At 49.0% G+C, this 26,189-nt stretch overlaps 1 protein-coding gene across 4 annotated transcripts in view; it reads right to left on the reverse strand.

Annotated features, from left to right (window-relative positions):
- The window catches only part of SCN5A (sodium voltage-gated channel alpha subunit 5), a 101,206-nt gene that overhangs the window by 24,219 nt on the left and 50,798 nt on the right, over nt 1-26,189 (reverse strand). For 2 of the 4 annotated variants that reach the window (XM_070455433.1, XM_070455434.1), the window contains exons 13-20: nt 25,529-25,661; nt 24,385-24,623; nt 16,918-17,091; nt 15,258-15,614; nt 9,922-10,359; nt 8,394-8,555; nt 5,558-5,678; nt 4,522-4,676 (exon numbers count right to left, since the gene is read on the reverse strand). In XM_070455433.1, coding sequence (XP_070311534.1) covers nt 4,522-4,676; nt 5,558-5,678; nt 8,394-8,555; nt 9,922-10,359; nt 15,258-15,614; nt 16,918-17,091; nt 24,385-24,623; nt 25,529-25,661 — 1,779 coding nt within the window. The remainder of the gene's footprint in view (nt 1-4,521; nt 4,677-5,557; nt 5,679-8,393; nt 8,556-9,921; nt 10,360-15,257; nt 15,615-16,917; nt 17,092-24,384; nt 24,624-25,528; nt 25,662-26,189) is intronic. The other 2 variants (XM_070455436.1, XM_070455435.1) reach the window with 1 other exon arrangement.

Genomic DNA, 26,189 nt, shown 5'->3' on the forward strand with positions numbered 1-26,189 from the left:
TAGTTTTTTTTTTACAGAGTGACTTGTCAAGTGTCCTAACACTTTATTAAAGAACCCACTCTAAACCCACGGAGTAGAAGTCAACACTTGAATCTACTACACTTCTATATTTGCTTACAACTTCTGTGTGGTTCTACTGCTCTCCTGGTCTATTCCTGAATTAGTGTCACACGAATTTTCCTGGTCACTTTTCATAATTTTCAAGATACATTTAAACAATGTTTTGTCAAATTCCCTTTAAAACATTAGAAATTTATTACTGCATTGAGTTCATCAACTGTTTTAGGAACTAATACAGTCTTTCTGCTCAAGGCTGGAGTATATTTGTAGTATGTTTATCTGTTTATCTTCCCTTACACTCCAAAGCAAAGTTTAATAGTTTTCTTCATGTATCTATTATACATTTCATGTTATATTTATTCTCAGTTATTTTATGGTTACAATGCCTGGCATCTAAGGACTATTGGAGAAATGTTACTTGTGACTAAATGTTTCTATTACAATAGCAACAATTATTCATACATTTGTTTTATAACTAGCCATATAATGTTTTTAATGAGTTTTAAATTTTTCTCTAAGCAATCATTATCTACAAGTAATAATATACTTGTATTATTTTAAACTCATTTTATACTTGATCATATTAACTTCAATTCTTCTATTTTCCTATTTTTATGCTGTATGTTTAGTTTTCTTGATTAACTGCACTGGCTAGTACTTCAAAGTTATTATTAAATAATGAAAAACAGCTAAAAGGTAGTTAAATCATCTTTTTCTTATTCTTGACTTTAATAAAATGTTTCTAGTGCTTTACTACTAATGACGATGTAGAAGTGAACTTGAAATTAAGTTTTTCATCAAGTAAATCTATTTTATTTCTATTCTTACCAAAGTTTTAAAAATCAAACATTCACTGAGATAATTATATGGCTTTTCATCTTTGTCTGATTCATATAAATAGATTTCCTAACAGGGCGTCCTTCTGACTTTTTAGGATATACCTCGCTGTGACTCATTTAATCTTTTAAATATTTTACTGAATCCTATTAGCATGTATTTTAATATTTTTGCATCACTACTCACAAGTATAGAGTATGAAAACTAGTGTGTTGTTTTACTTTTGGTATACTTAAGGTTTTAAAAAATCAGCACTGTTAGCTTTCATAAAAATAATTGATAGATTTTCCATCTTTTTTCATACTCCAGAAGATTTTTAAATAGAATTTAAATTATTTTCTTCCTTGAAAATATGAAAGAATCCACTCTTGGAGATGTCAGAGATTAGATTAGCTAGTGGTTTACTGATCACTCAAGGAATCAGCTTTGGAATTATATCAATTTTACTATTTATTTTCTAATTCATTAATCTGTGTTTTTACTTTATTAATTATATCCTTTGCTTTCTTTACAATTATTTTGTTGTTATATTTCTAATTTCTTGAGTTAATAAATTTATTCTATTTAACAAAGAAAATGTTTACGTCTATGCATTTTAGTTATTACAGCTTTGGCTACATCCCACATAAAGTATTAGCAATACTGTTTCTTTCCAGTTTCTTCCCCTGCCCCAAGTCAAAGCTTTTTCTCTACCCCTATTTTTCTTTTCTTATTTTTCTAGATATCAGGAGGACAAAACTGGCTGAATCGTAATCTTTGATTTATGACACATTGCCATATTTGGTTCATGAATAGTTTCTTTACTTATTTACTTTTTATTAATAATATAATGAACACCCATGAGCCCTCCATGAAACTATTTTGTTTAATCCAAAGTTTAAGAATACATCTTATGTTTCTACAGGTTTATTGTTAATCTTTCTATTTTTGCTACATCTAGCAGTTTTCTTATCCATAATATAGTACCTACCTCACAGGGTTATTATGCGAACTAAATGTATTAATGCTCGTAAAATGTTACAGTAACAGAGCCTAGCACATAGTCAGTACTATTTAAGTGTTAGCTATTATTATTATTCAGTTCAGCTCAGTTCAGTCACTCAGTTGTGTCCAACTCTTTGTGACCCCATGGACTGCAGCATGCCGGGGCTCCCTGTCCATATTAGGTTAGATCAAATTTATTAACTGTATCTTTTAAGATATCTCATTGTCTTGTTCTATTAATACTTGATTGGCCAAGTACTAAACAAACGAGGTAAAATCTCACTGTATTATTGTACTGTTGCTACTTTTTTTTCCTGATTTTACTTTATAAAGTGCCCAAATAAATATATTCATAATAGTTGTGTTTTTATTATAGGTTGGACCTTCTTTTTTTAGCTCAAGATTTTTACCTTGAATTCAACCTTGTTTAACATAAACAAAAGCACTCCGATTTTTGTTGTCACTGTTTATTTTCCTGCTATATCTTATTATTTCACTTTTAATATTTCTGAGTCACAGAGTTTCAGGGTTGTCCTTTGAGAACACACACCTGTAGTTTTTTTTTTTTTTTCTGATCCACTTAGAATCCTTTCCTTTTAAAATGATGAATTTTATCCAATTACATTTATTAGTAAAACACACGTCTGATCTTGCCTTTGCCATATTATTTTGTTTCCTGATTTAATGCTTCCTGGTTCCTTCTTTTCTCCCTATCTTTTGCTATAAAATCTGTGTTCTCAAAAGAAATTTTTTTCCCTTCAGCAATTTCAAAGTGATACATAGTCTGCTTTCTGTTAAACAAGTTTATAACTTTAAATAACACCTCTCTGACTTATTTTTCTCAATATATCATTGATGTGGGTTTCTGTTTTTTTTTTTTTAAAACAGTGCTTGGCTGTCTACCCTGATGAGATTCACCATTTGCTTGCCAAAACACCTCCTCACTTATGCCAGGCTGAGCTTTTCCTCCACAGCCCAGACTAAATGGCTCTGGCTGCCCTTGTTTGTGGCTGTTTAAAAACAAAACTCGTTAACATATTGTCAAATCCTCCTCTGAAGCCTACAGAGATTTGGCTCCAGCCGATGGTAAAACAGCATGTAGCCTGCAAGCGGCGGCTCCAGGCCCACTCTGGAACAGGGGCAGGATAGCACAGAGCGGGTGGGAGGCCCAGAGGTTTAGAAGTGACAGCTGCAGGGTCTCCCCATGGCCTGGCCCCATAGGAGGCAGACTGTGGACTGTGTTAGTCGCTAGGTTGTGTCTGACTCTTTGCGACCCCACGGACTGTAGCCCGCCAGGCTTCTCTGTCCATGGAATTCTCCAGGCAAGAATACTGGAGTGGATTGCCATTCCCTTCTCCAGAGGAACTTCCCAGCCCAGGGATCGAACATGGGTCTCCTACCTCAAAGGCAGATTCTTTACCATTTGAGCTACAGGGAAGTCTCAGAGGCAGCATGAGCTGGAGGCAAACAGCCTGGGATCAGAGTAGCCCTCTCCTTCTCCCTATCTTAAGTCCAAAGCATTCCTTGTTAGTTGCTCATTCATGGGGCCCTCATCTCCCCAACAATATTGGGCTCTTGCTCCTTCTGGGCTAGTGAGGTTTATGTTTCTTTTGCCTTCTTGATCACCCCTCTCCCTGTTCACAAGTACCCTTCACAACCCCCTCCAGGGCTGTTTCATCTCCTAGAAGGGCTCCGAGACATGAGTAGAGTGCTTGGGAACCAGCTGGGACATCTCCAGAGGGCCTCACTGCTCCTCCTGGCCTCACCAAACCTCCCTGTTTCCCACAGTCCGGCTCCCTCTGCTTCCTTTAAGGAGTCTTCCTGATTTTTCTAGTTCCCCCTGACCTTCCATCACTCTGAGTCATCTACTCCATTCTTGTTCTCCTCTCTCTGGAGCTGATCTCTGACTATCTCAAACTTGCTGAATCTGGTTTCCCCAACTAGACTAGGAGTCCCTGAGGCCAGAGCCAGGGTCTCTTCCTTCTATTGCTCCTCCATGCATCACAGGACCAGTAGATACAAAGAGAGCTTAGTAAAGATCTGTTGAACAAATGGAAAGTCAAGACAAAGGACTTGGAATCTGACTCCCTGGGCTCAAATGCCACATCTGCTGCTTGTGAGTGGTGGGGCTTTGGGCAAGTTACTTAATGTTTCTACAAAGGGTTGCTATGGGGATTAAATGTGATAATGTGTGAACTACATAGCTTGGCCTCTAGCCCCAGAAGACATGGAGTGAATGGAGCTACCAGTGTGCTATCAGCCTGCATTGTTAACTGCATTGAACCAGTCTGATGGAGTGTCTGATGCTGTGTGCAGGTGGGTATGTCACCGGGGCTTAGATGTAGGTAGCTGGTGACCCGAGACCTGGGATCTAGGAAAATCACTTCCCTTTGTGGAACAAGGAGGCCTGGACAGATGACCTCCGCCATGATCCCTTTCTGCTCTGACCTCCGTATGTGCTGTGGGTGTTGACAGTTTGTGAGTTGGTCCTCATCTGGGGCCCTGTGGGGGGGGGGGTTCATTTTCAGCAGAGGACTCTGCCCCAGTTTCTAACCTGGCTTTCCAGCTGGAGATCTCCTTTCTCTGCCTACCCCTTCTCCTTCATGCCTCCCTGCCCACCCTGTATCCCCAGGAGGGTACCAGCGCGCCACTGCTGAGCAGGATCATGAAGATGATGAACGTCTCGAACCAGCTGTGCTCCACGATGCGGTAGCAGGTCTTGCGCAGCCTCCACCAGACCTTCCCGGGGGCCTGTGTGGTGTCCACGGTACAGCAGGGACAGCGTCGGACACAGCCTGCGGGGGAGGGGGAGGGCTCAGACCCAGCCCAGCACCCGCGAATGCCCACATCTGATAGCAAGAAGCTGGACACTCGAACGAATGACTGAAAGAGGTTAGCGTGATGGATAATGGGCTGGGCCATGGGGTGGGCAGGGCCATGGTGCAGGGTGATGACTGTGGGAACCGCCCTCAGGAGGCTACACGCAGCAGGTACTCCGTGGAGAGGGTGGATGGACTAGGCTACCAGTAAGTAGATGAAGGGCCTGGCAGGTCTGGGCCGGGGCAAGGCTGGGGTTGGGTTGGGCTCCAGCTTATCCCGCACTCACCCGGGCAACTCACCCCCTGGGGGAATGCTCCAGAATCCCCTGGGAGGCTCGGTCCCTGGACTTTCTCCATGTTTGCAGTTTCTGAGCCTTGGGAAGGGCAGACGCCTCACTGACAGTCCCAAAGGGTATGCCACATGGATGGCAAACCCTCATTTTATCCCCAGCTGCCTTTCGAATATAGCATGGATTCGTAAAAGCTCCAGATGCTGTCACCAACATGACCGCGTGTCACACCCATCTTGACTGTTTACACAGGGCCTACCACGTGCCAAGCGCTGCGCCACAGCCCGTGGGGACGGGGGAATTAGACCAGCCCCTGCCGTGATGGGGCCCCCAGTCATACTACCACTCCACAAATGCAGCCGACCCACAGTGGTCCAACCAAACACACCTGAAGGCACACCTGCCGTAACTCACGTCACGGGCATGGGGGGAGGCCCCCAGGGTCTTGAGGAATGGGGAAAGGATAACAGGCATGCGGGTCAGAGTGGGATGTGACACAGGAGCTGTGGGTCCTCCTGCCCCTCTGCGCAGGGCTGAGTCTGGGCTGCAGTGCCAGCCGGGCCGTACCTTCAGTGAAGCAGTCCTCCGGGTCTTTGACGTCCTCTCCGAGGTCAGGGATCTGCTCCAGGAGGTCAGCGGTGTTGGTCATATCTGCTGTGCTCCCCTCAGAGTAACTGTCTTCAGGCAGCTGCAGGCAGGATCGTGAGGTGGGTGGGTGAGTGCATGAGTGTGGGCTCTGTAGCAGCCTCCAGCCTGGGGCTCCCAGAGTGGGGGTGCCTAGGCCATCCCCCACGGCGCACCTGGGGAATCTGAGCCCAGAGGCGTGGGAGCCCACCACGAAGGTCACCGAGAGTGGACCTTAGGGCCCCTGGGTCTGTGATTCTGGGCTGCTGGTGTCTAGGGCAGGGGTGCAGGGGTGGGACAAGGGTTCTGGGAAAACCCCAGGAATGGGGAAGGCATCCAGGTGGAAGTAAAATAGGCATGAGGTGCAACAGGGACACACAGTGGGATGTGGACACACAGCGGCAGCCCAGCACACGCGGAGGAAACAGGCAGGCCACACCCAGAACAGCGTCAGCGCCAGGGTCAGAGGCACACACAGGCACGGGTCAGACATGCAGCGAACAGGCCAGTGACCTCAGCCCACACTGCTCACTCAGTTCATATGGGCGCGGGTGTGAAGCATACAGCCTAGAGCAAGAAGGTGCTGGAACCGTCCCTGCCTGGTTACGCAGGTTTCTGCTGCCCTGATCCTGCATAATCTGATTATGACAGTATGTGCAGGTGCCCTTATGAGCATCTCTGGGTGTCATGTGTGGGCACCAGTGTATAGGTGTGCTGTAGTTCTGCCCAGTTTCCCTCTTTGGGCCAGGGCACCTGTCTCCAGCTGCTGCGAATACTGTTTCTCTGACCCCATCTCCAGAAAAGTGTCTTTAGCCAGGCACCTGCCATCCTTGGAAATAGTTTGGGGGTTACAACCCAAGTCCAGGGTGGCTGACACCCAGTGACTGACTGATATGGGAGAGACCCAGCTGAGGCTGGAATCCAGCCAGCATAACGTCTGGAGCCGCTGCTTTTGCCTTATCCTGCTTTTCTCACTTCCTTATGGGTCTCTCCTGAGGGCACCCTCTCAATGAATCATTTGCACAGGAAGCCAGGCTCTGCCTCTGCCTCTGGGAATCCACCTAATGACAAGTATGGCAGGGAAGAGGGTTCTGGGGAGGAGGGCGGCCTTCATTTGCATCCGATCACATCTACCACACCAAGTTCAGTCCACCTCACGCTGCTCAGGCTCCACTCCACTTTGGGGAGAGCTGGTTTGAGCCTTGACTCTCAAACCTGCCTTCTTTTCTCTTCCTTCCACAACTCAATCCACTGCTGTCTCAGAGTCCTCTTTAACCTTGAGGCTGGCCGTAAGGAGTGAATGGATCCCGGTGAAAATGTAGAGTGCTCCTGGGTGCAGGGCAGTTTCTGTGGCTTTGAGGGTCACGTCCTTACTCCAGGTTCATTGTGCAGTGCTGAACTGGGAAAGGCACAGTCAAGGGTCTCTGTGCACCTTTTCTTTTCAGACACTAGGGCTTTCCCATGGGACGACAAGTTCTCAGGATTCCCCAGGCAAGTGAGAAGAGGGGTCCTTCTCCTAGGAAAGTCCCAGCCCACCTGGCTGTCTCCTCATTTCCAATGTGACTTGATCTGAAAAGGTGATGAAGGTACCAGACTTGCTCAAAGGTCAGCATTCCAGTACGGGAGCCCCTTCTGTCCGTGACCTTCTGTCCCTCCTGTGTCTTCCTGTTCCCCGCTCCTTTGTGTGTGAGACCGTCCAGGAGGACAAGTGTGACCTGCACAGTCAGGGCGATGATTCCACCAGGCCCTTGTACTCTCAAACTGGCCGTGAAAACAAAGCTTCCCATGGGCCCACCCCATGAAAGGAACAAGACAAAGGAGAAATGTCGCCTTGGAGCAAGTCACAGCTGCTAGACAGCGGCTGCGGTCAGGCTGCAGGACAAGGGCCTTGAGCACGGTCTCTGGGCACATGACCTCCACCTTCCTGGGCGCTTGGCGGAGCAGGGGTGGGGTGTAGCCAGTAGTGCCACAGTCTGGTTAGCTCAGGGCCTGCAAGCCCAAATGCTTACAGGGCCAGGGAAGCTCTTCTTCCAATTTTTTTTTCAAGACAGGCCAGAATGCAGACTTTTTACATAAAAGCTTCTGGGTTTTAAATGTTGGTCATTGTTGTTTTGTTATTTAGTAGCTCAGTTGTGTCTGACTCTTCGCAACCCCATGGACTGCAGCACACCAGGCTTCCCTGTCCTTCACCATCTCCTGGAGCTTGCTCAAACTCATATCCATTGAGTGATGCCATCCAGCCATCTCATCCTCTGTCATCCCCTTCTCCTGCCTTCAATCTTTCCCAGCATCAGGGTCTTTTCCAATGAGTCAGCTCTTCGTTTCAGGTGGCCGAAGTACTGGTAATGAGCTCAAATTAAAACTCTTGTGTCCAGAACAAATTCCTCTGACAGGCCTTGTATTCACCGCCTCAGCTTTTGTCCAGGTGAGACGCGGCTAGTGGCTCGTGTGTTGAGAGCCTGCGTTCAGAGCTCCCCCGGTCCCCCAGGATGGGCTGACGCATAGGACAGATGTTTGCCAACAGGACCAGAGCACAGGAGCCCAGTGAGGAAGGGGTGAACACGCAGGGCTTGGGGTTAGTCCTGTGGCATGCTCCTGGGGGGCTGCTTCCTGAATTCCCACGTGGCTCTGGGCCCCAAGCCATCCCTCCCCTGTCAGGATGGGGCCACTCCGCAGACGGGTCTCCCACACTGGCTGTGGCGGCGGCTGTGGCCTCCGCCGGCAGCAGCGGGTTGGTGTCCTGGCCTCTCATGGCTTCGGGGACAAAGGTGTGCGTTACCTCACTGCGCCCTGGGGCCGGGGCCTCTGCTCGCCGCTGCCGCCGCAAGTCTGCCTGAGCCTCACTGGCCTCGGCCCCAGAGGAGGTGGTCTCCGACACCTGGCTGCAGACCCTCAGCTCCGGGAGGGCCTCTGGGCTGCCGGGCGCAGGCTGGGATTCCTGCTGAAGAGACCCCCAGCCCGTGAGCCACCCAGCCAGTGTTTCCAGGATCCTGGCTCTGCCTCACAACTCTTTGTGAGGCGTCAGCTCACTGAAGACCCTCCCTCAGGCATTCTAAGGCTGGCGGAAGCTCCTGAGAGGACCAGGCAAAGGGCCTAAGGCTAAACAAAGCCCCTGGCCTGGCTGGCACAAATCTCCCCCTCCTCTCCCTTCCTGAAGGGTGTCAGTGGGCCGTGATGTCCCCCTCCCAGGCGCTGGCAGCTCCACTTAGGAAGGACAGGCTTTCCCCAGGAGTTCCCATGGCACCTCAGCTTGCTTGCTTGCTTATAAACACACACACACACACATACACACACGCAGGTCTCAGGGCCAACAGGCTCAAGAGAAGGAAAGGAGGAGGACAAAGAGGGGCAGCCGTGATTGCACTCCTACGCTGGAAGCGTCCTGGAGCTAATTCTAAGCCGTGGTTCTGGCAACACCAGCCCTTCCCCTCCCCCAGCTGACACGGTGGCCGTCCTGCCGCCTGTCTGAAAGGGCAGGAGCTGGCCTCTGGGACCACAGGAAGGCAGGAGTTTGTGGAATCAAGCCTGGAGCCGCAGATCAAATTCCGTGCAGGGGAGCAGCTGCTCTTCTCAGCCAGACCCACCCAGTGCAGGCCCCAAGGAGGTGGCCAGCGTGGGCCCAACGAAACCAAGAGACCCAGTCCTCACTGTCAAGGACCTTGGGAGACGCCACCTAAGCTGGGCTCAGGCCGTGAGAACACTGAGGGAGCCGGGGTGGGGGTGGGGTGCACTGTCCCTTTTGTTCAGACTCCTGTCCTAAGTGTTAAAAATAACAGGTTGGGAGATAAGATAGGGCTGTCTCTGACACCTGCCATCTTAGGGATGCTTATTTTTAAACCTCAGAATGAGCCCTGGGCCTGGGGGGAGGGGAGGGGGCCGTGGCGAGGTCAGGAGGCCGCACTCCCCCACTCACCAAGATATTCCGCCTTGTTAGTCTTGGAGGGGATAAGGTCAGGGTTGGGTCTGGGAGCCAGGGTTCCTGGCTCTGTCCTAGACGTGCGAGGAACTCCTAGCATGTCTGTCTGTCTTGCCGTGCCTCGGTTTCCCTCTCTGAACAATTGGCTGCCCGTGAGCAGCCAGGGGCCGAATGATAGACAGCAGTCCCTCTGAAGATGCCCTCCTGGGCGGGGCTGGGGAGACAGCCTTGAGGACTGGTCTCAGCATGCCTCCAAGAGGCTGGTTCTGGGGCGATGGCCTGAGTTCTCCCTCCAGGCCATCCCTACTGGGGCAACTGCTCCTAGTGAAGCTGGGTCCCCCAGACAGGAGGTGGCGCTCACACACACGAGGGGCAGGGTTTGGGGGCTCACCTGCTTGCTGGACTCTTCCTCTGTGCTCAGGCTGTTCTCATCCTCCTCGGGGTCCTCCGTGTCTGACTCGCCCACAGCGATGGGCACACACACGGGCTCGGCATCCCCGGATGCGCCCTGACCTGGCCGCTGGCCTTCCTCGAACCGCGTCTCCTTGCGGGCTGGGGGCGCCTTCTCGGCCTCTGGTGGGGGCGGGGGGCTGGAGGTGGCGATACAGCCTGGCAGCTGGCCCTGGGAGGCGAGGGCCGCGGGCTTCTGAGGCGGCCGCTGCAAGAGCCCACAGCAGAAGTCCCAGGTGGTCCGCTTGATGAAGCGCAGGCCCCGCTGGATGCGGGCCAGGGCCAGCTGGAGGTTGTTCATCTCCCCATCCTCGTCGGGGGCTGTGAGGTTGTCCGCGCTGAAGGAGCTGAGCAGTAGAGCCAGGAAGAGGTTCAGGACCTGTGGAGACAACGCCAAGCCCTGGGCGCTCAGGATGGAGAACCCTTGAGGAGGGCCAGAAGCAAAGAGTGCCAGGCTCAGACCCGGGGGCCTCATTCTAAGCACCCAGTCCCTTCACTATAGAGAGTATGGCTCTAAAAGGAAAGACGAGTTCTCATCCTGAGGTAGGAGATACACAGGCCCTGGACTGAGCAGCTGCGGCTGGTCTCCTGCTGATGCTGTGAGCTGGGAGACCAGCAGGAGCACTGGGTCCTGACTGGGTGTGTTCTCATGGGTGTCCCGGCCCAACACACGTGCAGAGAAGGCCTGCGATCTAAGGGAAGGACAAAAGGAGTGAGAATAGGCCAGCTAGAATCCATCTTGGCTGAGAGACGCGTGTCCACACTAGGAACAGATATGGAGATGACTGGCTAGAAAAAAAAATACAACAATGGAAAACTGCCCGATTTAAGCAGCCTAAGCTGCTCCCTCCTAACTCGCCTGTCTGCTCTGCTCTTCCACACGCACTCTGCTTCTAATAAACGCTTTTATCTTTTTCACAGTCTTGGTCTCTTTGCTGAATCCTTTCTTCAAAGAAGAACCGAGGTCCTTCTTCCAGCTTTTCACCACCAGAATCAACCCCTCCTCCCAAGGGTTCAGATACAGTCTGAATTGAGGGCATTCAGACCCAGGTTTCTTGGGTGTTGGTGCACATTCAATGGGAGAACCGTGGGTTCCTCTGATGTCAAAGCCTTCAGATACTGCCATGCTGTCTTGGGAATAATGGGGGGCCATGTAGTCATGGTGAGGGCTTCCCTGGTGGCTTGGCAGTAAAGAACCCACCTGCAGTGCAGGAGAGAGGGGTTCTATCTATGGGTTGGGAACATCCCCTAGAGGAGGGCATTGCAACCCACTCCAGTACTCTTGCCTGGAAAGTCCCATGGACAGAGGAGCCTGGAGGGGCTACAGTCCACGGGGTTGCAAAGAGCCAGACACGACCGAAGCAGCTTAGCATGTACGCATACAGTCATGGTGAGCACAGGACGGCTCCCCAGGAAGCGGGACCCAAGCTGGGATTACCAGGGAAAAGACAGACTCCCAACCCAGAAGCAACCCAGGGCATCCATTCATCTGCCCACCCATCCATCGCTCATCTGCTCTTGGGGTCCTCCTGGGAAGGGGCCTGTGCATCTGTTGGTGAAGGAGGGACAGTGATGTGCCTCTGAGCTCCCCACTGAAGCTAGTTCCCCACTCAAACATCTGGGGGCTCCTGCTGTGGAGCACACTCCACTGGTGTCCCCCGATCTTACTATGCTCCCCAGGGGAAGGACATGGGATACTGAGCATAGAAGAGGGCGACGGCAGGAGAAGAGGCCAGGTGGCAGCTCCCGGGACTAATTGCAGGGCCAAGCCACTGAGAGGGGGTTGTCGTGTCCAGGTGGTGAAGGGTGCTTGGGTGGGTGCTGTGTAACACTAGACAACTGGGATGGAGTGGAGAGACCTGGGGCTGGTGCCAGGGGCCAGCCTTGGCTCCAGTGCCCATATGCTGCAGGGAGTCAGGGGAGGGGCTGAGGCCTCAGAGGTGCCAAAAGACATAGACTTACTATTATGGATCTGAGACCCCTAAGGAGGGGTTGCAAAATCCTTCTGTCTTTGGATGGTTCTCGACTACTGCTTGTTGCTAAACCATCCTGCAAGTCTGAAGCTTTAGTTTTGGTTAAAAAAGCAAACTTCTGTTGAGTGACAAGCGACTGGGCTTGGGTCTTGGGGAGGGTAACTGAAGATGGCAGCGGGCTTGTTCCACACAGGGGGCAGACTGGCTCCCGGGCACCACCAGGCCAATGGGCTAGAGAAGCAACCTCCCGCACCTTGGGCTTGTTCTCCCCCCACCAGCCACTCCCAGAAGGGAGCCCAGTCAGATGGGGACCTCTACGGCAGGGTGGTGTGTGAAGGTGGACACCCAATCTGAATCCCTCCTGCCCTGGCTTCTCACAAGCCCCTGAGACACGCCTGTCAGCAAGCTGGGAAGGAGAATTCTGGCGAAGGCAGTGGGCAAGACTGGCGTGCCAGGCCTCAGAAAGCTGCCTTTGGTTTCTAAAGTAACACTCATTCATGTGGACAGTATGAAAAGGTTAAGAAGTGGTCTCTCCTGTCCTATATCCATGGAGAGATGATCGCTTGTGACACCTGGCAGCCTTTTTTTTTTTTTTTTTAATGTCGTCACTGGGGCGGTGAAGCATGTGATGGGATTCAGAGCTGCTGTCTACACTGACCCCTGGCTAGGCCCCTGGCCTCTGTCCACACTGGCCCAGACCTGACCTGCCTCTGTTCCTGGTAGCCCACCCTGGATACACCCACCACAGCCCTCGCTCACGCCTGGCTTAACACCTGATCACCAGGCGTCTGGGGCCAGACTGGGGGTGGGGCAGGGGGTGCCTGGGCAGCCTCCTCCGCCCACAGAGTATGCCAGGGCCTTCCTTGCCCCCGGCTTCGGAAGTTCACCGGCTTCCGGTGCTTTCCCCGTCAATCACACGCTGCTGCTCCCTGGCCCCTGCCTGATCATCACTTCCCATTTCAATGGCAATCTTGCTTCCACCCACGCCCGGCAGCGGCCCAATTCCTGAGGCGGCCAGGGAGGGGGCCGCGTGGGCTGCGTTTGCTTCCCTCCTCCAGCAGCCTCTAATCTTCTCATCCCCAGGCAGATCCGCTTGGAAATCGCAGGCTGTGTGTGCGTGAGGGCAGCTCAGCCTGGCCCTGGGCTGATAGCTCTGTGCACTCACATCCTCCTTGGAACACACAAGAGTCTGGCACCCTGGGGCTGGGCCAGGAGCTGAGTGAGGGGCACCCCGAGTGGCGGTGTGGGTTTGAAGGAATGGAAGTGGGTTGCGGGGCCAGCCAAAGAAAGAGATGGATTCCATGGGCACTGAGCACCCTGCTTCTCTCTGGGCTCCACCCACTGAGCCCGAGGGAGATGGACCTCAACTCAGCCTGAGCCCAGCCCGGTCTGCTTAAGGCACATGGGAGGAGAAAGCAGGCAAGCCTGAGAAGGGCTTTGGAATCTGCAGCCCATGGTACTCACATCACCCAAAACCTCTTTGTGAGTTGCTGCGGAGCCTGCGCTGCCTACACCATGGGCCGTGGGAGCCAGACCCTGCAGCTGTGAAGGTGGACTGTGTGTGGTCCCGCTGTACACCCAGGAAGAAGGCTGCATGTCCGCAGCGGACACTGACTTCTCCCTGAACCACTCACCCCTCTCAACCTTGCTTCTTCCAAAGGCTCCATCTCTGGCATTTAGATTTCGATCTCTCTCAACTCTAAAAATTTCCCTCGTTGTAAAGACACAAGGCAAGGTGCACTCACCCTGGGACAGACAGGTGACCAAGAGGGCAAAGACCTGGCTCCTTATGACAGGACAGAGGGCTCCTCACCACAGCTACCCAGGGTGACATACAAGGCTCCCTCAGGCCCCACCTCACCTGGACCACCACCTGCCTGCACCTATGCTTTGCTTAACCTGCTTCTTCCCTCTCTAGCAGCACTTGTCTTTCAGGTCAGCAGGTCTCCTCTACCAGAAAGGCCTCCTTGATTTCCCTAGCTGAAAGGAATCAGTACCCATGGTCTCCCCCTTAATGGCTCTGATCATTCTGAGCAGCTTCATTCAGGCCTGTTTGAACTCTCCACCTGCTCACTCTCTGAAGGTGACGAGCAAAGTCAGGGCCACATTCACCTCTGTATACCCAACAGCATCTGGCACAATATTCTGCATGCACCAGGGGCTCAGCAAATGTTTGTTAAGCTGAATTGAATCAGGTGATAAATCAGATAGTGAATAGCTAATAAAGTAATGAGTAGCTGAGCAAATAATTAATTAATGGATATAAACTGAATACATAAAGAATAAATAGGTAAATAGATGGGTAAATGAATGAATGAGCAAATAAAGAGTGATGTGGATGAATGGATAGCTTAATGAGTGATAACTGGTTGGATAAATGAGTAGATGGATGGGATTGACAAATGAATGAATAGATAAGCAGATTGATAGATGGATGTAGAAATGGATGAATGAGCGGAGGGATAGATGAGTGACTGGAAAGATGGGTGATGGATGAATGAATGGATGGATGTGTGGGTGAGTGAATGGGTGTGTAGATAGATGGACAAATGGATGGATGAACAGGTGCACATGTGTGTGAATGAATGGGGATTGATAGATGGACTGTTGATGGATAGATGAATGGGTGGGTAAGTGAATGAGTAGATGGGGTTGATGGGTGGATGGCTGGGTGAGGGGGTGGATAAATGGATAGGCAGATTGGTAACTTAATAGATTGATAAGAGAGGTAGACAGATGGACAGGTGGGTTATTGATGAGTAGATAGATAGCTGGATAGGTAGAGTAAATGGATGAGCAGAGAGATGAAAAGAATGAATGGGTAATAGATGGATACATGAATGGATGGGTAAATGGGTGAATGAATGAATATTGCTGTTGTTGTTTAGTTGCTAAGTCATGTCTAACTCTTTTGTGACCACATGGACTATAGCCCACCAGGCTCTCTGTCCATGGGATTTCCCAGGCAAGAACACTGGAGTGGGTTGCCATTTCCTCCTCCAGGGGAATCTTCCTAACCCAGGGATCGATTGCGTGTCTCCTGCATTGGCAGGCAGCTTCTTTATCACTGAGCCACCAAGGAAGCCCATGAATGAATGAAGAGGTGGAAGGATGGGTAAATGAGTAGATGGATGGATAACATTGATGGGTGGATGGGTGATTTGATAGAAAACTGACAGAGGGAGTGGATGGATGGAAGGAAGGGTAAGTGAATGGACAGATGGATGATTGGGTGGATGGGTAGCTAGAGAGATGAATGGATGGGTAGGTGAGTGAGTATGAGAGAGGTCTCTGGCCAACTTACCACAAGGTTACCAATGACCATAACAAGCAGGAAGACCAGCAAGCATAGTGACTGCCCGGACACCTCCATGCAGTCCCACATGGTCTCGATCCACTCTCCACAGAGGATGCGGAAGATGATGAGGAAGGCATGGAAGAAGTCCATCATGTGCCAGCGGGGCAGAAGGCCTGAGTCACTGATGTGGTGCCTCAGCTCTGAGTAGTTCTTGCCGAAGAGCTGCATGCCCACCACAGCGAAGATGAACACGATGATGGCCAGCACCAGCGTCAGGTTGCCCAGCGCGCCCACCGAGTTCCCAATGATCTTGATGAGTGTGTTCAGGGTGGGCCAGGATTTGGCCAGCTTGAAGACCCGAAGCTAGGGAAGGAGGGGTCCTTGTGAGGGCCTCTGGCTCCCACTGCCCATGGACACCCTCATGCCCCTAGCTCCTATCTGAAAACCCAGGGCTCCCTTGGAGGTCACCAACACCTGTTTCTCCCCTCTCTCCAAGAGCACACACTACTGTTTCTCTCCAGAGCCTGAAGGCAGTTTCACTGGGCTCTGATCTGGGAGTCAGGCCAACAGCTCCAGACTCCTCCCCAGCCACCCCTTCTATTTGTCCCCACACCAGCCTTCTACTCACCTTGGTCTCACTTCTAGGAACCACCCAGTAGATTCCCCCATCATGGAATGTCCCTCTTCCAGAACTTTCCTCATCAGGGGTCCTTCCAACCAAGCTCAAACCATCCCTGACTCGCCCAGTCAACTCCATATATCCCTCCTCTCAGTTATCATACAGAAAGGTAACCAGTGCTGAGCATTTATTGAACAACTGCTGTGCCAGGCCTAATGCTTGGGTCAGCTAATTAGGAACTCTAAATAACTACATGAAGATGGTGCTATTATTATCTTATTTGACAGATGAAGAAGTCAACCTTAGAGGTGGAGTAACTGTCTAAATCCCTTGGATCTTGGCAGTGGAGTTGGGATTAGAATCCACAGCCTGGGCTTTCTCCTTTGCCCCAACCATTCTGCTTTCCTAGCCCAAGTTGAAGCCACCTCCTCCAGGAAGCCTTCCCTGACCTACTTCCAGCCCCATGCCTGGACCTCTTAGACAGCGTGAACTGAAAACATGGTCCAGAGACTCATGGCTTTGACATTATCTGAGACCTGCTGAATCCACATTGGAACTTTAGCAAGATCACCAGGCAATTCGTGTGCACAGTAAAGTTTCAAAAATGCAGATTTTAAAACAAGCAGGTAGAGACCCAGGTGAGCTGTCAGGAGACTTGGTTCCACCTGTTACCTGCCATGCGGCTTTGGAAAACCGTCTTGCCTTTCAGTGTTAGTCTCCTCATGGGTAGAATGGGAATGCAGTAACACTAGCTCCTCTCCTGGGATACTGTGAGGACTAAAAGGAGCATGGTGAACCATAAAGGGCTTTGCAACTCATCAGGATGGATACCACCACAAATGGCCCTCTGGAGGGAGGGATATCTCCCTCGCCCACCCCTGTGTTTCCCACATTGCCCATACGAGCCTACGCTGTACCTAGAGAACAGCCTCTGGGTGAAGGTATGAAGGATCAGAGCAGGGGCGACTGAGTGATGGCCTCAGAGAGGGCACGCCTCAGTGGCCCCAGGGCCCCACCCGCCCACCCCTGCCAGGCCCAGGCGGGTACCAGGCGGAAGGAGCGAAGCACCGACAGGTTGCCCATGCGGGACAGGCCCAGCTCCATGAGGCTGAGGATGACGATGATGCTGTCGAAGATGTTCCAGCCCTGCTGGAAGTAGTAGTAGGGGTCCAAGGCGATGATCTTGAAGGTCATCTCTGCTGTGAAGATCCCTGTGAAGACCTGGGAGGGAGTGGGAAGGAGGAGTTCCCAACATTTAGGCTGGTAAGAACCTCTGGCAGCAGGGTCTCCCTACCTCCTAACTCTTGTTCCAGGAGGGTCCCCCTCCAGGGCTGCCAGCTCTGACTGTGCCCAGAATCCCAGGGGGTGCTTGTTTGGGCCTGGCCCACTTCCTTGAGGACACCCCCAACCCGATGCCTCCAGCCAACTCTGCTGTTTCCCAGACATGACCCACCAGCCTGGGCCTCAACAACAGCCAAGCCCACTGCAGGCTTGAAAGACTGACAGTTCTGGGAGGCACCTGGGATCAGGGGAGGCTGGGATGGACCTTGACACCACCCAGCTCCAGACTTGTTCAAGCCCATGTTGCCACAGGAAATTTTCCCTGCTTCACACACACCAAATTCACACATTTCCACAAACACTCATGCTTCCATGGCTCAGCACCTTCGCCCATGCTGTTCCCACTTCCTCCCTGTCCATGTGATGGCTTTTCTCAAGCAACAATCAGCCACCATTTCTTGGGCTTGACTATGTGCCTAGAGCTGGGCTAGAATGCTTAGACCAAGTTGTTTCTTTTAACCTGCCTAACAACCCGGCAAGAAAAGTAGCATTAAACCCATTTTACAGGTAAGGAAATTGAGGCACTGAGAGGTTAAGTAATGTGCTTGGAGTCAAGTAGCTCATAAATTTGAGAACCAGGAGAAGAACATTATGGCAATGTTCTTAATAGGGACAAAAGAATGTCCATCACAAGGAAATGGTTAAACTACTTATGGCTCATCTGTACAGTAGAATATCCCACAACTATTTTTCTTACAGAAAAAAAAAAAAAAAACGATGCTGTAGATGATGTTTAATTGGCATGAAAGGACATTCACAAGGTGTTATGTTTCAAAAGTAAGTTTATAATGTGTACAGAATGATCCCATTATAGACATAAGCCAAGGTTAGAGTTTTGTTGTTCAGTCACTCAGTTGTGTCCGACTCTTTGTGACCCCATTGACTGCAGCATGCCAAGCTTCCCTGTCCTTCACCATCTCCCAGAGTTTGCTCAAACTCATGTCCATTGAATCAGTGATGCCATCCCACCATCTCATTCTCTGTCATCTGCTTCTCTTCCTGCCGTCAATCTTTCCCAGCATCAGGGTCTTTTCCAATGAGTCAGCTCTTCACATCAGGTGGCCAAAGTATTGGAGCTTCTGCTTCAGCATCAGTCCCTCTAATGAATATTCAGGGTTGATTTCCTTTAGGGTTGACTGATTTGATCTCCTTGCTGTCCAAGGGACTCTCAAGAGTCTTCTCCAGCACCACAGTTTGAAGGCATCAATTCTTCAGCACACAGTCTTTTTTATTGTCCAGCTCTCACATCCTTACATGACTATTGGAAAAACCATAGCTTTGACTAGACAGACCTTTGTAGGCAAAATCTTCCCACTTTCTGGGAAGCCACTATTAGCACTGAGGGCTCTGTGAACCATCTGCTGGGAGTCAGGGGAGGTGGGTGCCCACACTCACAGCCTGTCTGTCAGATCCCAGTGAGCTTATAAAACATGAAGAGCTGTTTGTATCTCAAGCCTCTGCTGGGGCCTGGAGATCTCAGCAGTCATAATAAATGAGGCCAAAGAGAACAATAACCACCCTCTCATAGGTAGCATCCAGTTGACAACCTTGAACTCTAACTCTTATAAACAGCGTATGGAATTATTATTCTCCCCATTTTACATATGAGGACACACAAGGCTTAGAGATGCAGAAACTGGCCCAAGATTCCCCCATGGCAGACCCCGCTTTGGAACCCAGGCCTGGCTGCTGTTCTCTGCACATCTTAAACTATCCAGCTTTGCTCCTATACTCTTACAATACCAGTGATGATCCTTGGTCCAATTCATTTCTTATTATAAATTTCTGGAAACAGAATTGCACAGTCAACAAGCATTTTTAGAGATTCTGACACATAGGTGCTAAATGATCCTCAGAGATAGGTTTTAACCAATTTCATGAACCACGTGGGAAAACTGTTTTCCTTATAAAGATGCTAATTCCTGTCTCACTCACCTCTCCAGTTCAACAGGACAAATGCCATTTTTTATTGTTGTTTTGTTGGACATTTCTTCAGTTTTTAAAATTTCTCCTTTTGTAAAAGTTGCCTCTTTGTATCCTTTACTTATTTTCCTGTTAGGGTGCTTGCCTTTTTTGGGTGTTGTTCATAAATAAATGTACTTTATGCCTTGCAATAAATGCATTGTATACATTGTGATTTTCTTATAATATTGGTGCAAATATAGAAAAACAGACTAGAGCTACAGAATTAAGAACTCAGAAATAGGAAATGCATATTTGGAGACTTGATAAATAGCTGAGATGACATTTTAAATCAGTAAGAAAAGGACAGACTATTCAGTAAACAATGCTGAGAAGAATGGTTACCTCTATGGAAGAAAATAAGTTTAGATTCCTACCCCACACTATATTAATTAATTAGTTGCAGGGAAATGGATTCAGTACCTAAATACAATAAAAATTGAAACTTTCTAGAATAAAAATGGGGGGATATATTTAAAATTTGGAGGTTGGGAAGGCTTTCTCTAACAACACAGAAAGTTTGTACCATGAAAGAAAAGACTGCTAAATTTACATATATTAAAATTTATATCTGTATAGTAAATGATACAGTAAACAAAGTGAAATCACTACCACAAACTGGAAGTTGAAGTTATGAAAAGTATTTAACTGGAAAGACATGGAATCCAGAATATATATTGAATGCTTACACATCAGTAAGGAGAAGAGGGACAATTCAGTGGCAAAAACACAACCACAAGAATGGATGGAGGAAATGACAGAAGAGGAAATTCAGGTGGTTATAAACAAATGAAACACAGAAGAATGCAAATTAAATCAACATTGAGTTACTATTTCTCACCCATAAGAGAATCAAAAATAAACTTCTGTGTGCTGGCAACGATACGAAACAGTGGGAACTCACAGTCTGTAAGAGCATGGATTTGGCACAACCGTTTTAGGGAACAGTTGTACAGTATCTGGTAAGTCACAGCTATGCATACCCTAAGCTGTAACAATGTCAGATATGTATATTCTTAAGAAAGTCTCACATGTCTGTATAAGGAGGCATGTCCAAGGAAGCTCTCTTTGCTGCATTGTTAGTCACAGGAAGGGCTTCCCTGGGGGCTCAGATGGTAAAGCTAAGGAGCCTGGTAGGCTACAGTCCACGGGGTCACACAGAGTCGGACACAACTGAGCAACTTCACTTCCCTTCTAGAGCAACAAAGCCAAATACCTAACTGAGTCTTGCAGGTACCTCTGTGGGCTTCCCTGGGGGCTCAGATGGCAAAGCGCCTGCCTGCAATGCGAGAGACCCGGGTTCGATCCCTGGCTCGGGAAAATCCCCTGGAGAAGGAAATGGCAACCCACTCCACAGAACTACACTGAATCCAAGGTAATCGCTATCATGCATGTTTCTACAGTTTTGATATGTAGTATTTTTGCCTGGTTTTAAGGTTTATATAAAGGGGCCATGCCATATGTATTCTTTTTTTTGCAAGTTCCTTTTATTCTTCACATCATGTTTGTGAGATTTATCCATATTGAAAGACATATATGTATTCCTTCTAATTGTGCATAGTGTTTCACGGCATGAAAATACCACAATATATTTTATACATGGGAGGTAAGCTCGGGCTTCCCCAGTAGCTCAGCGATAAAGAATCTGCCTGCAATGTGGGAGACGTGGGTTTGATACCTGGGTTGGGAAGATCCCCTGGAGGAGGACACGGCAACCCACTCCAGTATTCTTGCATGGAAAATCCCCATGGACAGAGGAGCCTAGAAGGCTACAGTACATAGGGTCACAAGAGTCGGACATGACTGAAGCAATTTAGCATGTACGCATGCAGGGTAAGCTCCTCACCTAATTCCTAAATTTATCTTGACAGACTTTACTTTTCCATATGAATTATAGGATTGCCTTGTCAAATCCCATGGGTAAAAGTATGTTAGGAGTTTTATCAGAATTATACCAAGCATCTAGGTGTAATTTGGTAAGAACTTGTATTTCTATAATATTCAAGACTTTCATCCATGAAAATCACATATTGCTGCACTAAATGAACTGTTTTTCAATGGTTTTATAATTTTTCATATCAAATTTATAATCTTCTGCTATGTTTATTCCTATATCCCTCAGTTTTTATTGCTATTGTATTAACTCATAAATTCCTCTCTCCAAATGATCACCCATGGTGGCTTGGAGCATAATTAATTTTAATATATTGAGCTGCGATTCATGGGGTCGCAAAGAGTCGGACACGACTGAGTGACTGAACTGAACTGAACTGAATTGAGCTTGTACCTACCAGCATTGCTGAACTCTCTTACTAGTTCTAATATTCTTTCTGTAGATTTTCTTGGATTGTTTCTCTAGACAACAACATAATCTAGGAAATAACATTGGATCTGTTTGCTTCCATTCTTTCTTCTTTTTCTTCTCTTACTACACTGATAAGGACTCCAGTATAATTTGGACTGGAAGCAGGGAGACGGGAACAAAGCCAGAGCCGCGGCACAGCCGTGCAAGCTACTAGGGAAAAGCATGGGCTCTAAAAACGAAAGGCTTGGGTTTTAACCGTGGGGCTTTCACTTCCCGGCTGTGTGACCACTCTGTGCCTCTGTTACCTTATCAGTAAAATGTTGTTTTTGTTTAGTCACTGAGTCGTGTCCAATTCTTTTGCGACCCCATGGACTGTATCCTGCCAGGCCGCCTCGTTCATGGGATTTCCCAGGCAAGAATACTGGAGTGGGTAGCCATTTTCTTCTCCAGGGGATCTTTCTGACCCAGGGATTGAACCCGCGTCTCCTGCGTTGGCAGGTGGGTTCTTTACCACTGAGCCACTTGGGAAGCCCCATCAGTAAAATAGGGGTAATAATAATAGCATTTCCCTTACTGGTTGTTATAAAGAATTAGGTGTTCAACAAGTGTTAACTATGCTTACTAGAATCTCTTTGTGTGTTAATTTTTTAAACAGGTTCCAGGAACAGTCAGGTATAAATTCGAACTCCCAAATCTGTATGAAGCCAAATTCATAGTCACAAGCATCCGAGGGTTACTTTTTTTTCAGCCCCTCTCTCCAGCCCTGCCTGAGACTGACAGCCTTCCTTCTTTATCATTTCCCAGGGCCAGCATGTCAATTTTTTATAGTTCACCATTGTATTGAATGTAGGGTCATATTCCTATGGGGCTACTCGGTTCCAAACCCTACTTGCACTGTCCGAAACACAAGTCTTGCCTCTGCATGATTACTGAAATCCAAGCCCCCAAAATTACTCGATCAGCATCCGTCCCACCCCCTAAAGCAACTATATAACGATCTCACATGTTTACTGCTACGGTTTTTAAGTCCTTCTTTGTTTTTGGCACTTGGGGATTTTTGTTTCTTTCTCATGAACTTTGCTATGCGTGTCAAAGAATATTTGCTATATTTTAAATTGTTTTGTAGTTGGAGACATCTCAGGTTTTCTTGCTAAAAACAGATGTTTCATTTGCCTTTTACCTTTGTTTATATCATGGGCTAGTTAAATCTATCAATCTTCTCCTTTATGGAATTTGTCTTTAGCGACATGCTTAGAAAGGCTTTTTTCACACCAAGATTATTTACCCATGCTTTTATTTGTGGTTTTTTTTTCCTTTACATTGAATATTTAAACCATCTAGAATATATTAACTGCAAGACAATTAAAACCTTACATACTAATAATAAAGCTATTCAAACAGAAAAGAATAGCTGTAATCCAAAGACACGACCTATTACTAATAAACTAACCACAAGTTTAACACAATCGCAATTCAATCACAACTTAGCGGTCCAGGGAAGCCACTGGTGCTCTTCATCACCTTGACTTATGGCTCAGTCCAACCCAATGGTCACATTCCATTAAAACTGCATTCAGCTGAAACCCTACATAACCACCACTTGGAGACCACCCAATACAAGGCAGGCACAATTGTGCAAAGAGACTCCTACAGACTGAGAGCTAGCTTTTCCTTCTGTTTATATACAGAAGAAGGAAAGAAAAGTAGAACCATAGCAAAACAGACTCACATTTGTGAAACAATGTGAATAGACCCTGTAGAGAATTACCTAGAGCTCTGGATATGGAAAGTAATGAGGGAAAACGATCCTCACACTCCACAGTGTAGGAGACCTGCCTGCCCGTGGGGGCCACTGTGGAGCTGGGACTGAGACAGACTGGGCTGGGTCTGCAAGAGGAGAGAGCTTGGACTGGATGAGCGCTCTGCCCACTCAACCTCAGCAATGACCCTAGGAGCTCCTTCCAGAAGCCAGCGGGCTCTCTGCAGCCCTGCCCTGGGATCTGCTGCAGAAGGGCCAACCCTGCATTTACCTGGACAGAGCCAGCAGGACCCTGCCCTCTAAGGTCAGGAGACAGTAGCCACACGCCCAGCCCTGCCACCACTATGTCACCTCTCTGGCCTCAGTTTTCCATGTTTAGAGTGAAGAGCTAGGACTTGATTTGGTGTCAAGAAAAAAAAATTAAAATTAGAACTGACACATTCTGACTTCCAGGGATAGTCTCTTCAATAACAACAAAGATAATAACCACAGCCATCATTTATTTTGAGTGCTTATTGTTTATCAATAAACTCTGAGCCAAGCACATTACACACATTATCTTATTCAATCCTCATTAGCTTCCTGAGTTTGATATTGTCATACTAATTTTACATTTATTAAATTCAACAAATACTTACTGTACCAATTACCAAGACTAAGTAATTTGCTTGAGGTCATATAGTAAGACTGAGTCAGAATTCAAATCTGTCTCTGCCTGATTTAGTCACTCACTCCATTCATCCAGCCAGCCAGCCATCCATCTCTATCCTTCCCTTCCTCCTTTCTCTCCATCCTACCATCCATCCATCCTTTCCCTAAGAGAATTGCCTCTTTTTGGCACATTCTCCTCCTCCATTACTGCCACACCCCCATGTCCCCACACATTTCAGGTTCCCCTCAACTCTCTTTTGTTTTCTAGCCTTTGGGCATCTTTATCCCTAACCTCTCACTCCCAACTGCATCGCCCAGCTCCTCGAAAACTGATCCTGAGGCTCCTACCAGAATGTCTTCCATAGAGATGCCTATCTTCAGAAGACCCTTTTGTGCTCGGAGTCCCTCCTCCCTCACCCACAAAGGCTGTGCGAGCTGGCCAAGAGCCCTTCACACCACGATGCCCATTTGAGAGTAAGCTGCCAGCGGTACTTACCAGGTTTCCGACCTGCAGCATCTCCTCAAATTCGGTCGTCATGTTGTAGTGCTCCAGGGCCATGAAGAGCGTGTTAAGCACGATGCACATGGTGATGGCGAGGTCAGCAAATGGGTCCATGACCATGAACTTCACTTTCTGCTTAATGGACATCCACAGCGGGCAGCACTCCCAGATCAGGTAGTGCTGGGCGAAACGGATCCAGCACGGTGGACACTTGCGCTGAGACTCCTCCAACTCTGGGGGCAGGGGGCGGGGAGAGCCAGTGAGCTGGCTTGTTTCTGTTGACTGCGTCACATAACTTTCCAGCAAAGCTGTATGACGTACCCAGCGGATGACAGGAGGACAGAGAGCGGGCCAGGGAGGGCTAAGGGGAAGCGGGGCCACGTCCTGACTTCTTCCTCTTGGAATGTGGGAAAAGGGGGCCACAGGGACAGAAAGCCAGGATGGGTATGGGGAAAATGGGGACAAGACAGATTAGGACAGGTGTGGGCTCTCTGGAGACAACACTGCCACACAGATGTGGGGCCCCTCGGAGGAGGACAGGCAGAGACAACATCTGAGATGGGCAAGTGCAGATATAAGGACACGCAGGACCCAAGAGGTAGGAATAGATGTGGATATCTGGGATGTGTCAGGAGAGATGTGGGGTGTGGGTGGTGCCTGGGACAGGAGTCATATGGGACAGGAGGGAACAAATCAGGGGGCTCAGGATGAAAGAGATGTGGGGTTGCCTAAAGTGGGACTAGCTGAGACAGACGTGGGATGCTTGGACTAGCCTGGGGAATGATGGGGAATAGGCTAGAACAGGCCTGCTTGGGGTGGGGATGGCCCCAGAAGACCTGGGGATACGCGGCAGAGGACAGGATGAGACCAGTGATCACCTGGGATGGGCCAGGGCGGCTGCAAGGACGTTTGGAAGAAACACGGGCATGGCTCCTGATGATGCCCAGCCCAGGACAAAACAAGCTGGCACAGATGAACAGACACCCAGGACAGGCGACAGAGACTGAAAAGTCTGGGACAGCTGTGGGGATGTTCAAGGCAGGCTCAGCAGCTGGGGCGAGCCAGGCTCAGGTCCGGATAATGGCTCAGACCAGAAGCAGGGTGGGGAGGGGTGTTTGGATGACGCTGGGGTGCTGACCTTCCAGGGCACTGGTGAGGACGCTCACTGCGCTGAGGGCTCGCTGCCGCTCTCCTGGCTCCTCAAAGCCGTCAACACATGGAGCCTGGGGCGTCAGTGTCTGGGGCCTGCCTGGCTCCTCCGATGGCGTAGTCTGGGTGTAACCAGGAGATCTGCATCAGCCTGGGGATGGATGGGGGTCCACCTGGACCTGGGGCAGTTGCCCCAGACTCAGGCTGGGGAGGTCCCAGGGGGCCACCACAGGGGTCTTGATATGACACTGGGCACTGGGCTTCTCTGCTCCCAGCTCCCTCCCAGTTAACACTTTCCCTCTGGCCAATCATTATCTCCTTCGTTTTCTTTCTTCCTGCACTATCTCTCATTAGTGGTGACTCCTGGGTGGGAGACTACATGTACTGAGTTCTTAAACCAGATGCTGTCATATACATTAGTACATATGAAAACGATCTGGGAGTCTTAATTGATCCTAAGCTCCCTAGAGTCAGGAGCATAGAGAAGCTGAAAAAAAATATGTACCATGCTCTAAGGTGACATTAATGGAAGCATAAAGTACAATGCTTTGACATAGCTGGTCGGAGCTTTTGTAGAGATAACTTAGCTATATCTACTAAGAAAATTTTCAATTGGCTCTGAGTTCCTTGCCTAATAATCGAACTTCATA

Source organism: Odocoileus virginianus, chromosome 26 (assembly GCF_023699985.2).
Source record: "Odocoileus virginianus isolate 20LAN1187 ecotype Illinois chromosome 26, Ovbor_1.2, whole genome shotgun sequence".
Lineage (NCBI taxonomy): Eukaryota > Metazoa > Chordata > Mammalia > Artiodactyla > Cervidae > Odocoileus > Odocoileus virginianus.